Genomic DNA, 13122 nt, shown 5'->3' with positions numbered 1-13122 from the left:
AGAAACAGTTTCTTGGGTGTCCTGGGAGGGAAGGGCGTGGGCTTGGGGGCTGGGCTTGCAGTTTCTAATTTGGCACTGTGGTGCCTTGGGGTTTTCTTATTTGCTCTTCTCCTAGGTTCCAAATGCCTGTACCATCTCCTGGATAAAAGAGGTTGAGCTGCACTGTGGTGTTCTTGGATTTTAATCATGCTTTTTGATTATATATCTTATACATACAGTCAATTTATATTGCTATTTATATCTTAAAATGACCAGTTTTCCTCATCACAATGAAAGAAATAAAAGTCTCCCGTTGGTTAAAGGGTTAACCGTGTAGCTTAGATTTCTTTTTCCTCGGAGACTCAGAACCTGCGCCAGTGCTCTCCATTTCTTTCACAAAAAGAATCAAGGCGAGGTGCCTAGGCTTTCAATGTGCATTCGCTGTACATTCATAATAAATGTGAACCGAATGGCACATTCATGGTGGCTCCTTGATGTAAATGAAAGGCTGAATGAAAGTTTGGGGGTCCAGCTCACCTCCAAGAGGGTGATCCGGTTCACACTCGGACTGGACCAATGGCTCTTGAATTTCCTTGAGAAACTACTTTTCCTTTCTCTATAACAGTAGTCCCTTCTCCCGGCATCTTTGTAATCAGCCTGGCTTTTTTTTTTTTTCCCACACTGCCGTTGGATGAAAGATCCCGCCTTTGATTGAAATGGAATCTTCCACTATTGAGCCAGCCTTTGTTGAATGAGTCATCGGGGCGGCTGCTCATTGGCTGAGGCCGCTGGAACCCGGGGATTGCCTGGCGCCGGCTGCAGGGCCTGCTTCATTCACAGAAACGCTGGCTCGCTCGCCGGCCCTTTCATTCACACAAACAGCATTTCATTCACATTTTGCTGTTTTTGTCTGCTTCTAATGAAGACCACGGTTTGGGAATGATAGGGCATTTTTGCTTTAGATCTGGGGGGGCTTCGATAGCCACCACAACCATTTATGGGGTGTGTGTTTGCTGTTGCTATGCAAGCCTGGGGAAGGGAAAAAACGAGAGTCAAGCGGTTGCTGGGCTAAGTCTGCGGCCCTGGGAGGGGAGCCGCCGCTCCTCTGCGCTCCTGTCCCAGATGCTGGCCTCGCTGGCCGCCAGGAGTGGCATTCGCTACGCCCTGCTCCAAAAAGCTCTGCATGTGTCACATGTCTAGCCGTGGGTGTGAGAAGACTCAGGGGGCCTCATAACAAGTCAGAGGTAAATTCATGTGCTTGCACAGAAGTAGCCGGGAAACTTGGACAGGGAGCCTCTGTGCCGGGCAGGTCCTCTCCCAGCATGACGAAGATGGCAGACACCTTGGTGACAGGGTCAGTGGTTTTGAGTCTCCACAGACCTTTGGGGAGGTGCCCATGCCCTGTCTCTTAACCAAGAGGAAGGAGGCCTGTGCGTTTCACTTGCAGCCTGCGTCTGACTCCTGAGAAGAATCGTTTTTTTTTTTTTTTTTTTTTTTTTTCTTGTGGATTTGATGTGGAACCAGAGCGGTTTGCCTTTTTTTTTTTTTCCTTCCTTACTGCAGGGTTGCAAAACAACCACTGAAGGGACATTGAAATGTATTTGTAGCGATTCTTAGGCATTTTTCCAGAGCTTGAATACATTCAGTTGGACTAAAGCTTCAAGCCAGCCCCTTTTTTGGAATGGATTTCTGGAGCCTGTTGCCATTCATCAAAGAAGCCTCTCCTTTTTTTGGAAGTAGGTATTCGACTGAACCCTGGCTGAGAAAGACTGCTGTAAATTAGCAGGGAGGACACCTTACCTGAGTCTGTGCAGAAGTTCATATGCAGATTTTTTTTTTTCTGGAGGACTGCATTGCCACAAAGACACTTGTCATGGCCGCTCTGGCGATTTGAAAAGAAACAAGAAAAACCCGGGAAATTGGTATATTATGTTCACCTGGGAGTGAATAATCTCCTTTTCTAGGGGGAGGGGTTATTTAACAATTACTGCTGCTTTCCAAATCAGAATTCAGGAGGATTCGCTGAAGATCTTTTTCTTAAAAAGGCTTCGTCACATTTTAACGCCTCGCTGGCAGACACTGTTGGGCTCTCACAGATGAGCTGAAAGGGAAGAGAAAACCCCAGGACCACAATAATGGGCTTCAGAAAGTTCATGAGCAACTGAAGGAACTGAATTTACCTTTGGCACAGATGCTGAGTGGGGGTGGGGAGGTGAACAATCAAAGGTTGGAAAGAAATATCTGGGAAGGTAGAAGAAGGAAATTTGAGAATTGATTGGCTCTAGAGTGCTGTCAGTGGGTGTATGTGGTTTTTTCTTCTTTTTTTCCCTTTTTTTTTTTCTGCTACAGGAAGTGATTTGCAGTGCTCACCGAGCCTTTGTTGAGAAGGGTCTCCTCTCGGAGTGAGTCATGCTTTTGCTGTGAGCAGCCCCGAGCAGCTGGGCGCTCATCAGAGGAAACTATGACTTTTGGAAAGCCAGCGTGCAGCCCTCCGCAGCCGTCTCCCGGCTCGGGGCTGCGCGGCCGCGGCGGGGCGGGTCGTTAACAGCGGGCGGGCGGGTGCCGCTGCCCCGCGCCCTCCGGCTGGCTGTCCCGGGCCGCCGCGTCCCGCCCAGGGGCTCCAGGCTGGCCTGCTATGCGCGGCAGCCCGCGCCGGGGCCGGCACCAGCAGCGCCCGGGCGCATGCGGCGAGGCCACGGAGGGGCATGCTTCCACGCACCAAGTACAACCGCTTCAGGAATGACTCGGTGACATCGGTCGATGACCTTCTGCACAACCTGTCGGTGAGCGGCGGCGGCAAGGTCTCGGCGGCGCGCGCGGCTCGGGCGGCGACCCCCTACCTAGTGTCCGGCGAGGCGCTGCGCAGGGCGCCCGACGATGGCCCGGGCAGCCTGGGCCACCTGCTCCACAAGGTGTCCCACCTGAAACTCTCCAGCTCGGGCCTCCGCGGCCTGTCGTCGGCCGCCAGGGAACGGGCGGGCGCCCGGCTCTCAGGCAGCTGCAGCGCGCCCAGCCTGGCCGCCCCGGACGGCAGCGCGCCCCCCGGCCCCCGCGCCCCGGCCATGCGCGCGGCTAGGAAGGGCCGCCTCGGCGACGAGCCGCCGCCACGCGCCCCCCACTCCAGCGAGCAGGTGCAGGGCGCCGGAGTCACCTACGTCGTGAAGGTGGGTGAGGGCGCGGGCCGCTGGGTGGGGAAGCCAGGCAGGGAGCGTCCGCAGCGGTCTCCTGGAGGTCAGGAGGCACATGCTCCTAGCCGCCAGCTCGCCTGGCACCGGTAACAGAGCACGACAAACCTGGCCGTTCGTTCCCATCCATCAGGAGGGTGTTTGCGATCCGTGACCTCACTCTATCCTGTTTTATCCCTGCCTACACAATCATGGCATGCCTGTGCCACCTCTATTCCGGTTGTGTCCGGCCAGTGTCCCATTCTGCAAGGGCCCCATCACTGGGAGCTGTGAAATAGGCCTAACCAGGGGGCGGAACACTTGGAAATACAGGGCATCCCCTGCCAGGAGAATTGCATGCGGTGTCACTACTTCGGTTGTGTGTGCCCCAGCGGCAGGGTGGGTGGCTCCTTTTCCCACAAGGAACTTCCAGCTCCTGGCTTGCAGGCCAGATTCTGTCTTACTTTAACATGGGCTGGACTTTCTCACCTGGCAAGGTTTTCTTTGGTGTCTGTGCCTAACTGCTTGGGTTTACAGCTGCAGAAGCAGAATTTGGAACAGTCTTTCCAGGGTATCTACCATTTAAATAGGCCAGTGGGGGCTGAGGATGCACCTCCATCCACAGGCTGGAGATTTTTTTTTTCCTCCAACACCAAGAATTACAACATCATGTCTGATGTGATCCATGAAATTCCTCCCCTGTGCCAGTATTTCATGATATTTAAAAGGTGAATACGCAGCACCATTCGGTTGACCTGTCACATGCTTATGTCCTGTCTGTTGTACAGCCACCAGCCACACGGTGCCCCACAGCTGGCCAGACAGCCTGTGGACCAGGGTGCAGGGGTCAAAGGTGCATATTTCAGTGACTGTCATTCCAGGGTAGGACTTTAAACAGAAACTAGGCACAAATCTATTCCCAGGACATTATCAACATCATTGAGAAGACGTAGGAATCTTCATTTATACATTGAGGCAACAGCCCCAGTTTAGAAATTCAGCAGGCCACATTCTCAGGTACAAGTTTGTATCCTGATAATTTTGGAACCAAAATATTCAAGGAAACAATTAACTTTGTGAATTATCCTTACATGTAAAGTACTTACGAAGTAACGTGACCGTCAGTGTTAAAAATGGACTCTCTTTTCCCTCTGTGGCTGCCTTTTAATTTTCATCTTAGCTTCTGAAAATTAATTAATATATTTTACCAAAAGGGACATAGGTCAGCATAAAATATTCACATCTGGTTGAGTTTGTTATAAAAGAAAATGCATATCCTTTTTGCAATCCTTCTTTAAGTTATATAACCAGGAGCCAAAAACAAAACCAAACTAGAAGGCCTGACAAGTTTGAGTTTAAAACAGAGTATGTTACTTCTAGTATGTTAATATAATTGCCATCTCTATAGAGGGGAAAGCTTATGTTTAAAATAGAAAAATAGCTGTGGCGAAGCTTTTTATACTTGTCATGTGAAACATGGACAGCAATTTTCAAATGGAGGGAGAATTCTCAAACTTATGCCTTTAAAGTTTTCCTAAAAAAAATCATTTGCTTTCTTAAGGCTTTCTCTTGCCTTCTGAATAATGAAGGCAGACATTCAGGTCTCAAGATTGCTTGTGGCTGAATAATGATGACATGCTTAAAGGAAGCTGCTGTGCATGGCTGTCCGGTTGACTTAGGGTCTGTGACATCCCCAGCATAGAACGGGGTCTGCCCAGAGCCATCTAGGTCTGCAATATGCTTTAACTAATGGGCTGCATAGCATGACTGATTGATGCTCAGGGCTCTCAGTCTATCCTGGGTTGTGAATGGTGGGGTCATGTGAAGGTGGGCTCAGGCGTTGTTCTCTGCTTCCTTGGAGAAGTTTGAAATCACACAGCAAAGGAGAGCAGAGGCTAAAAGCTATGTGTCAAGCACACATTTGATGCTTATGCATTCTCGTGACCCTCTGTTGTTGCGCATTTCTGCCTTTCCCAGGTTGAATTTGAAACCATGAGCTTATTTTCTTGAAATTTTACAAACTTGAAAAAAACCCTTAATTTATTATTATTTACTCATTTATAAGTAGTTTTACTGGTGTCTTACTTTTAAAGATTTCTGGTGGATAGAAAGTGGAAATCTTTATAATCTGACTGTATATCATCTCTATCATCTGATTGCATAAAAATGTAAAAACCTAGGGGCTGGGAAAGAACTTATTGTTCCCTTTAACTTAAATTTATTTCTATATTTAGGAAAATCTCCAAATGTTTTCCAGTTTTCTGGAAAATCCATATGCTGTTAATTATAGATTTTCCTCTCATCAAAATGCCTACCTCCAGACAATATTAGGATATTATTTACAAGATTTATTAAAAAATATTTTAACATAATTTACTTACATGGAAGTGAAAACTGCAAAGTCAAGAAGTCTGGTGGGTTTGGATAATCTAGGAAACATCAAACTATTTGCACAGCAGGTTGTAAGATTAATTAATGAAGCATATAAAATTTACAAATGGAAAAAGTTCTGAGCAACACCAGAATTCAGAGCTCAGAGCATGATTAATTAGCCCTGCATGCCATTACTGAGTCTGCTGTTAATATCAGCACAAGCTCATGCAGACAGGACAGCCTCCTGAATTTGCAACCCCCAGGATTGGATTTGTGTCTGGTGGCCTCTGTGGGTAACACTTTGGAACCCCATAAAGATGTCTGCCACTTGTTTTTTCTTTTGGTCACACAAAAGGGAAAGAACTGGAAAGCATGCAGAAAAGAAGGGTCCAACAGCAAAGGACAGTTAATATATTCACTAATTTTAATTCTGTTAAAAAAAACTGTTCTAAATTTGGACCTAAAAGACTAATAAAAACACAGATCTTGATTATGCTTCAGTGTACCTTCAGCTTCTTCCCAAGCTGGATAGGACCCCTAGTGCCTGGGGGTGCTGCTGATGGTCCTTAGTGGTGTCGAAAAGCAAACTCCCATGCTTCACCCAGATGCACAGAGCATTCTTTAGGAAGGAAAGACAGATGTGAACATGTTGAGGCAGCTCTTAAGGAAAGTCAGTGGCCAAGTGGAAAAGTCATGGGAAGACAAACATGGCCTTGAGTTTGGCCTTGATCTTCTGACATGAGGCTGTACCTGGGTTAGCCGGTAGCCCCTGGGTACCCCAAAGAATAGCCCCTCCCCTCTGCTTGTCACACCACAGACTCACACAAGCATATGCAGTGACCACATGTGGGACCTACTGAGTGCCCTTGGTGAGAATTTGGGGTCCGAAGTGAAAGCTATTGCTTCTGTAGCTCATTCACTCCCCAGCATGGAGCTTTATGAGGCAAAGAGAGATGCCCCCTGGTGGAGCTTATCTTAGTCTCTACGGGTGTCCATGGGTGGAGTGCTGCACCTTTACCAAGTTATAGGACATTTTCACTATCAGAGAACTATTAAATAATTTCTCTCATGCTGAATTGGTTTGCTTTTTGGAATGAAACCTTGTTTTTATAAGAACTCTCTAAAATTATTTTGTTTCTCTAATTTGTGAATCTGATAATATTTATGGTGATATAAATTATTTCTTATTTATGAAGGTTCTATTGTTTTTTATAGGTGATCTTTATAAACTGCATGTACTCTAAAATTTATTAATTGGTTTTTTTCACTTGTCTTAATATCTATAAAAATATCTAAATTTTCTTTTCCTTAGCACTATATTCCATTGATAACTATGGAGTAAGGTCACATTAGACAGTCCTTGGCAGACTGACTTCAAATATAGCCAATATATATTATTATGTTGAGGTTGATTTGACTGACTGTTGTTTTAATTCTAGATTAAACAATTTTTCTATGATGTGGAACAGGATTTAAAAGTTGTTTTATTGAAAAAAATCTCATAATATGGGTGACTTACAATTAAATATTATTTAAATAGTTTGAAAACAGTTTAAGAAATTCTTTTGAGATTAATAGACAACATGATCAATTTGATATGGAAAGTGTGTCTTTTTATTTCACACAAAAAGATGCATTAAATGTGTGCATGTACATATGCACCAGACAAACCATATACATACCATACCACACATCACATGTGTCGCACCACACATATTACATATCCCACATACATACCACACCATCCACACATACTATACACAAACATAACATGTTACATATACCACACTCACATCACATACTGCATGTACACACTACACACACACACACACCACAGACAACTTGTGATGACTTTGAATGAAGGTTATTACTTTCTTTTAGTAAATGTCAAAAAAAAAAAACAAAAAGAAAAGAAAAGAAAATTAGGACTCTACTCAAATGTACACACATACACTGAACAATTCATAGATGGACATACATAATATTTATAATGTGTAATTCCTTGACATCAAAGGTGGTAAGACAAAAAAAAAAGAAAAAACACTGAATGTCCTATTTTCAGAACTAATGATCATCACATTCGTTTCTTCTATATTCATGCTTAAGAGAAAATAATTGTGAAAACAGCCTATTGATGAAACTAATCATATGAAGAATTAACATTTTGCTCCTCAACTTCCCACTGGGCTTCATCTTAGAATAGGGCCATATATTGAGGACTGTAGTAATGATATCTCAGCGGCAAATTTGGAAACCCTACAGTGGTGGGGTGGGGAGCCTGTGGTCCCTGGATGACCATGGTGCCTCAGAGCAGGGGTGTGGCCTGGTGAGATGGGGACCCAGTGGGTGCCAGGATCTTGGAACCCAGTGCCACTTGGTCACTTTAGGATGTGGGGCTCTGGAGGCCAGCACACCTTTCTGGACCTTTCTGTGTCTGTGATACTGCTACAGGAGGTAAAGGGCAGGTGATACTGGGCCAGCTCTGGGGCTGGACTGGCTTTGGGGCTGGCCGGGGGCAGTGGAGGCAGGTATCATGACTGGGTTGATCTTCATTCCCAGACCTTGTGCAGTTGCAGAGGGTCTATGGAACGTGGTATTGCAGTATAGGGGTATGCTGACCCCTGGTGCTTGGCCTCAAAGGGCACAATGAGGATTCAGCAGTTAAAATGAAAACAACCAAGAACAAATGAAGTTAAATGGACTAATTTAAAAGAAATTAGATGGTTTCAGATGTAAAGGAAAGAAGTGACCAGTTGTGCAATTTCCTGGTCAAGGACAAGAAAAATTTTGAATTTTAGCATATAAAATCTACAACATGAGATGGATGAAATGTCTTTATGGTGGGAGGCTTTCAGGATAAGAAAGCCCTAGTGAGTGAATGAGAGCTGAATTTGTGCTTACACATGTTGTAACATGACAACAACTTGAACATTGACAGTGGTGTGTGTGTGCAATTGCATAACAACCCTTGCAAGTTGTTTTTGACCTGGCAAGTTCAGAATTACTTATTTTCAGATGAGGTGAAAAAGCAACCAAACCTGTCATCCCATGTGATTTTCCTCTCCCCTCCCATCCAGTGTGACCACAGCTGGTGTGCTTTATTCTCTACCCCAGCACTAGGATTGGCAACTTTTCCTTGAGGAATCATTTTAGAATTCCAGAGTATGAATGAGTACAAATATCCAGGTATGCAAATAAATAACCAAGATGACACTAGTTAAAACTTGGGGAGACTAGGAGTCTGTGTGAACCCCCTATTCACAGCAAGATCCTGGTCCATGGTCAATTTTCCTAGTCACGGCAATGCTGAGCTGCTCATCTTGTTGGAGAGTCACTGAGAAGGTGCTGCAGACACCCCCAGCTTAACAGAAAGGAGAGGCCTGCTGCTGCTCTTCATGGAAAGTTGGCATCTTCTAGAATCTTCTAGCTGGGATCAGCCTCTGCTCTTGCAGAGTGGATGGTAGCAGCTAGTGCATTCTTTTGGCCCTTGGATTCTGGGCTCAGACTTATCTTGCTGCTTCATAGCTGGTCTGGCAAGATCCAGATTTGATTCTCTAGCCATGATTCTGGCTGCTGTGGGGAGCTGTAGGAACACCTGGAAGCCAGAGGGAGAGCTGAAGGAAGGAGCCTCATCACCCTGTCACCTCGTTAGCCCAAAGCCTTATGTGAAAAATATGTCAAAGAGCTCATTGTTTAACAGTGCTTACTTTTGATTGTGAAACCACTCTGGGTTGTCACTTGAGATATGGTTGATCTTTCACATGAAAACTCACTTCGAGGAGCCTCTCTTCACCCATTAAATGGGCGAAAACAGCAGCAGAAATTTCCTTCTAAATTTTGAGAATTTGAACTTGTATGAACCCTTGGTGGGACTTGGCCTCCACCCAACCTCACACCAACAGTATTCTCTGCTGAGATTCTTCTGACAAACTTCATTTAATCAAATTTCTTTCTATATAATTGTTCGCAGTCTAGAGGGACCTACGGAGACTGTTAAATACTATTGCCTTTTGCTTTGCAAATATTTCACATGTCTAATGCTACTGCTCAAAAAGAAATCTGTTTTTAAAAATTGGAAAATCACAACTTGTTTTGGGCATTGTTGCCAAAGAACTAGCCTCTAACCTGATTTTCAGCAGATATAGCAGATTATTGGGGAACCTTGTTTTTTCCCCCAAAGAGGAAGTGACAGAATGCTGTGCCCCTTTGGCCTAAGAGAGTGAAAGCATGACTATTTGGGGTATTGTCAATGACATGTCAGCCCTCCTGGAGATTGACACAGTGTGTGCACACAATTTTGATCCTGCTGGGCCTTGGGGTCACATTATGTAGGATCCCACAGAGCTCTTCATTTCCCAGACTTGGCATGCCCCTCTGGCTGCCTTTCCTCTGGGCCTTGGCTTGGACCCCCTGATTTCCGAAGGCACTCAGCTGGTGAGGAGCCTGGTCCCCAGGTGTCCTGGGGTCATCCCTGGCTCAGGTCATCCCTGAACCTGGAGAAGGATGTGGGTGAACAGGTTTATGTCCCTGAATACAGAATTATTTCTCTAAGATGGGACCCCTGAGAGGGACAGGATGGAAAGTAAGCCTCAGGAGGCAGGGCCACACAGTCAGGCTCGAGACCCCCACAGAAGCACTCCCATCCCACACCGACCCTGTATCTGCTCTTGCTCGCAGCTCTGAGTCTTAGAGGTCCTTTAGCTTTTTGTAAAGCCTTTTATTTAAAAAATATAAGCACTATTTTAACAATGTTTGAAAATATGCATGCAACATACAAAACACATCTATACAAAAAATGGAGAAAATGGTCTAATGAGCCCATGGGCACTCAACCACCAGCAGCCAACTTCCACAGGGTCAGCTCATGACCTGGGCACCTCTACCCACCCACCTCCCCAAATCAGCAGCGCTGTCAGTGCCTCCCTCCTTGGTGCTCAGACAAAATTCAATGTTTTGAATAACTTGCAGGGTTGGACTTAACAGTGGTTGCACGTATGACAGCACAGTGAATGTCCAGTGCACGCCAATGTCCCTGCATTCGACAAGCTGGTGCTGGCAGCTCTGTAGTGACTGGGACAGCCTCTGTGGTCTTTCCTTCAGAGACAGGACACCAGGCTCCAGGAGACACCTCTCACCAGCCCTGTCTCAGCCCTGCTCAGCTTCTGCTGGACCACCTCGTCTCCCAGCCCAATGGGGCCAACACTAGCCTTTTAGCAAAGGGTCCTCTTCCAAGCTGACCTTAGAGCTTTAGTATTAGTCCAGGGTCTCCAGAGAAATAGAACCAACAGGAGCTGCAGATACAAAGAAAGATATTTGTTGTAAGAAATTGACTCACATAATAGTGGAGACTGCAAAGTCCCAGGGGCTGGAAGATGAGGCAGCAAGTTTGAGACCCAGTGTTTGAGTTTAAGTGTGAAGTGCCAGTCCAAAGACCATAGGCAGGAAGAATTCCCTCTTACCTGGGCAGAAAGTTCAGCATTTTGTTCTGTTCAGGCCTTCAACTGATGAGACAAGGCCCACCCATGTTGGGGAGGGTACTCTGCTTTACTCATTCTGTCAATTTAAATGTTAAATTTATTCAAAACATCCTCACAAAACACCTAGACTAGAATCATACTTGATTACATATCTGGGCAATCTGTGGTTCAGTCAAGTTGACACACCAAGTACAAACTTTTGAAGTTTTATCTGGACTTGACCACTAGCTGATCCAAAAACCCTTATAGAGATTCTGATTCCCTGCAGGAATGGATACGAAGGATAAGAAATGACAAAATATGTGACCTGGAAAAGTCTCAGATTTCCTTTTTTGTTTTGTGGGCACCAAGTGGAGACACTTTTAAAGATGCCTCAAACATTTGTGAGGACTTCCTTTAGGCAGACATTGAACCAGGGGCCTGAGAGATGAAGCAGGACATTATATGAACCATAGGAGAGCTGTGAAACAGGAATGTAGGTGTCACACTGAATGTCACCATCCAAGACTCACAGGCAGGAAATTTAGCCATTTTGCTTGTCAACCAGGAGCTGAGGTCCCCAGGAGGGAAAAAAAAAAGTTTCTACATCAAGGCACGTCATGAATTGGAAATGTAGTCAGGTGTTGGAGTTCCTGGATTTAGGAGTTCCCTGGTCCTTGATTATGGTGTGAGAAGAATTCACAGCTACATCTTTAGCAAAAGCAAAAGCAGCTTATTTAGAGACAGAATAGAAGAACACCCAGGGAGAGGTCCCTGGGTGGGAGAATCCTGGTAAGAACAAATGCAAGGAATTGTGGGGGCTCCAGTCTTAAATGGAGTTCAGGAACCTGATCACTTGGTCCATTTCTGGGGTGCACTGTGCAGGTGCTCCCAGAGTGTTGGCTTATTTGTCCAGGCAGCAGTTTCTAAGTCACTCCCCCTTCTGCTGTGCGGGGCAGCAGCTTGGAGCAGGGGGCCATATGGCCTGAGTTGCCATGCTGTCAGACAGCTCTGCCCTTGCCTTGGAAGTGGGAGAGCATTTGTGTTATTTGAGGTATTGCTTGTCCTGTTTAGGGGAATTGCTCTAATGTCCAGAAACCGTCCAGTTTTGAGGAATTGCCCTGCTCTGGGTGCGTCTTATTTATTATCCTCTGACTTTATTGCCTGCCTATAGGTTGGGGTGAGGGGGCATCTTTCTCCTCTCTGGGAATTTCTTGTCTCAATCCAGGCTTTATCAGCTCTGGCAAGTGTTTTCTGGGGGCTGGGTAGAGTTTGCTGTTTAATTTTCTTTAGGTATTGCCCTCCCTCTCTTAAATGACAACAGAAAAACTACTTTTTTTCTAAATTGCAAATAATAATAATAACATGCAGATGCAATTATACTGCCATGGATTTTTTAAAAAGGCCTTTTGATATGAGCTCCTATGTGTGCACCTCGAACGAGTGAAAGAACAAAGAGTAGCAAGCAAATAAACTGTGACCTTAGAGAGTGATAGGGCAGGCTTGCCAGGGAGCCAGGCTGTGCCTGCAAGAAGGGGCATGAGTGGGTAAGCGGCTCAGCCCCAGGCCAGAGGACGCCTCTCCTGAGTGCACGATCTTGAGAAGTCTCCATCCTCTGACTCGCCATGGCCACGTGACTGCAGGAGACTGGTGCAGAGTGCAGAAGTGTTGGTCTTCACACTTGGCTGTAACCTGAGGTCATCGCTCAGGACCTCCAGGCCCAACCCCAGGCTCTCACCGGAGATACTGCTTTTTTTTAAGGATGGTTATTTGTGAGGCAGTAATGGCTGCACTATCTAAAGAACTGAGCTGTGATTTTCACCACTGGAAGTAGCAGCTCCTGTAATAGATAGTAACCCCGTCTGCAGAGCAACTTACTGTCTCACATGGGAGAATACAATTCACCAAGCAGTGGCAAGGAGGGGGTTCAGATGGCCCCCAATCTCACTCCTGCTGTTTGCCAGCTTGGACGAGACCCCCAGTCAGGGGTGTGTTAATAAATGGTTAACGCTTGGCTCTCTGAACCAATAAATTATGATTTGTGGTTTTTGCTACTATTTGTGGTGTAATAACTACAGGCCTGGAGCTGTCTGGAGGTGGGTAGGCTGAGCAGTGACAGGACTTTGCTGAGTCCTAACTCAAAGTAGACC

The 13122-nt window shown here is 45.9% G+C and overlaps 1 protein-coding gene across 1 annotated transcript in view; it reads left to right on the top strand.

Annotated features, from left to right (window-relative positions):
• The first annotated feature begins 2558 nt into the window (after positions 1-2558).
• The window catches only part of SHC3 (SHC adaptor protein 3), a 137895-nt gene continuing 127331 nt past the window's right edge, over positions 2559-13122 (top strand). The window contains exon 1 of the mRNA XM_037493644.2: positions 2559-3143. Within this exon, the coding sequence (XP_037349541.1) occupies positions 2685-3143 (459 nt within the window). The 5' untranslated portion in view covers positions 2559-2684. The remainder of the gene's footprint in view (positions 3144-13122) is intronic.

This window comes from Talpa occidentalis, unplaced genomic scaffold, assembly GCF_014898055.3.
Source record: "Talpa occidentalis isolate TD23 unplaced genomic scaffold, MPIMG_talOcc4v2.1 talOcc4.7, whole genome shotgun sequence".
NCBI lineage: Eukaryota > Metazoa > Chordata > Mammalia > Eulipotyphla > Talpidae > Talpa > Talpa occidentalis.
The sequence above is the reverse complement of the archived record's forward strand: the minus strand, read 5'-3'. Positions and strand labels throughout refer to the sequence as shown.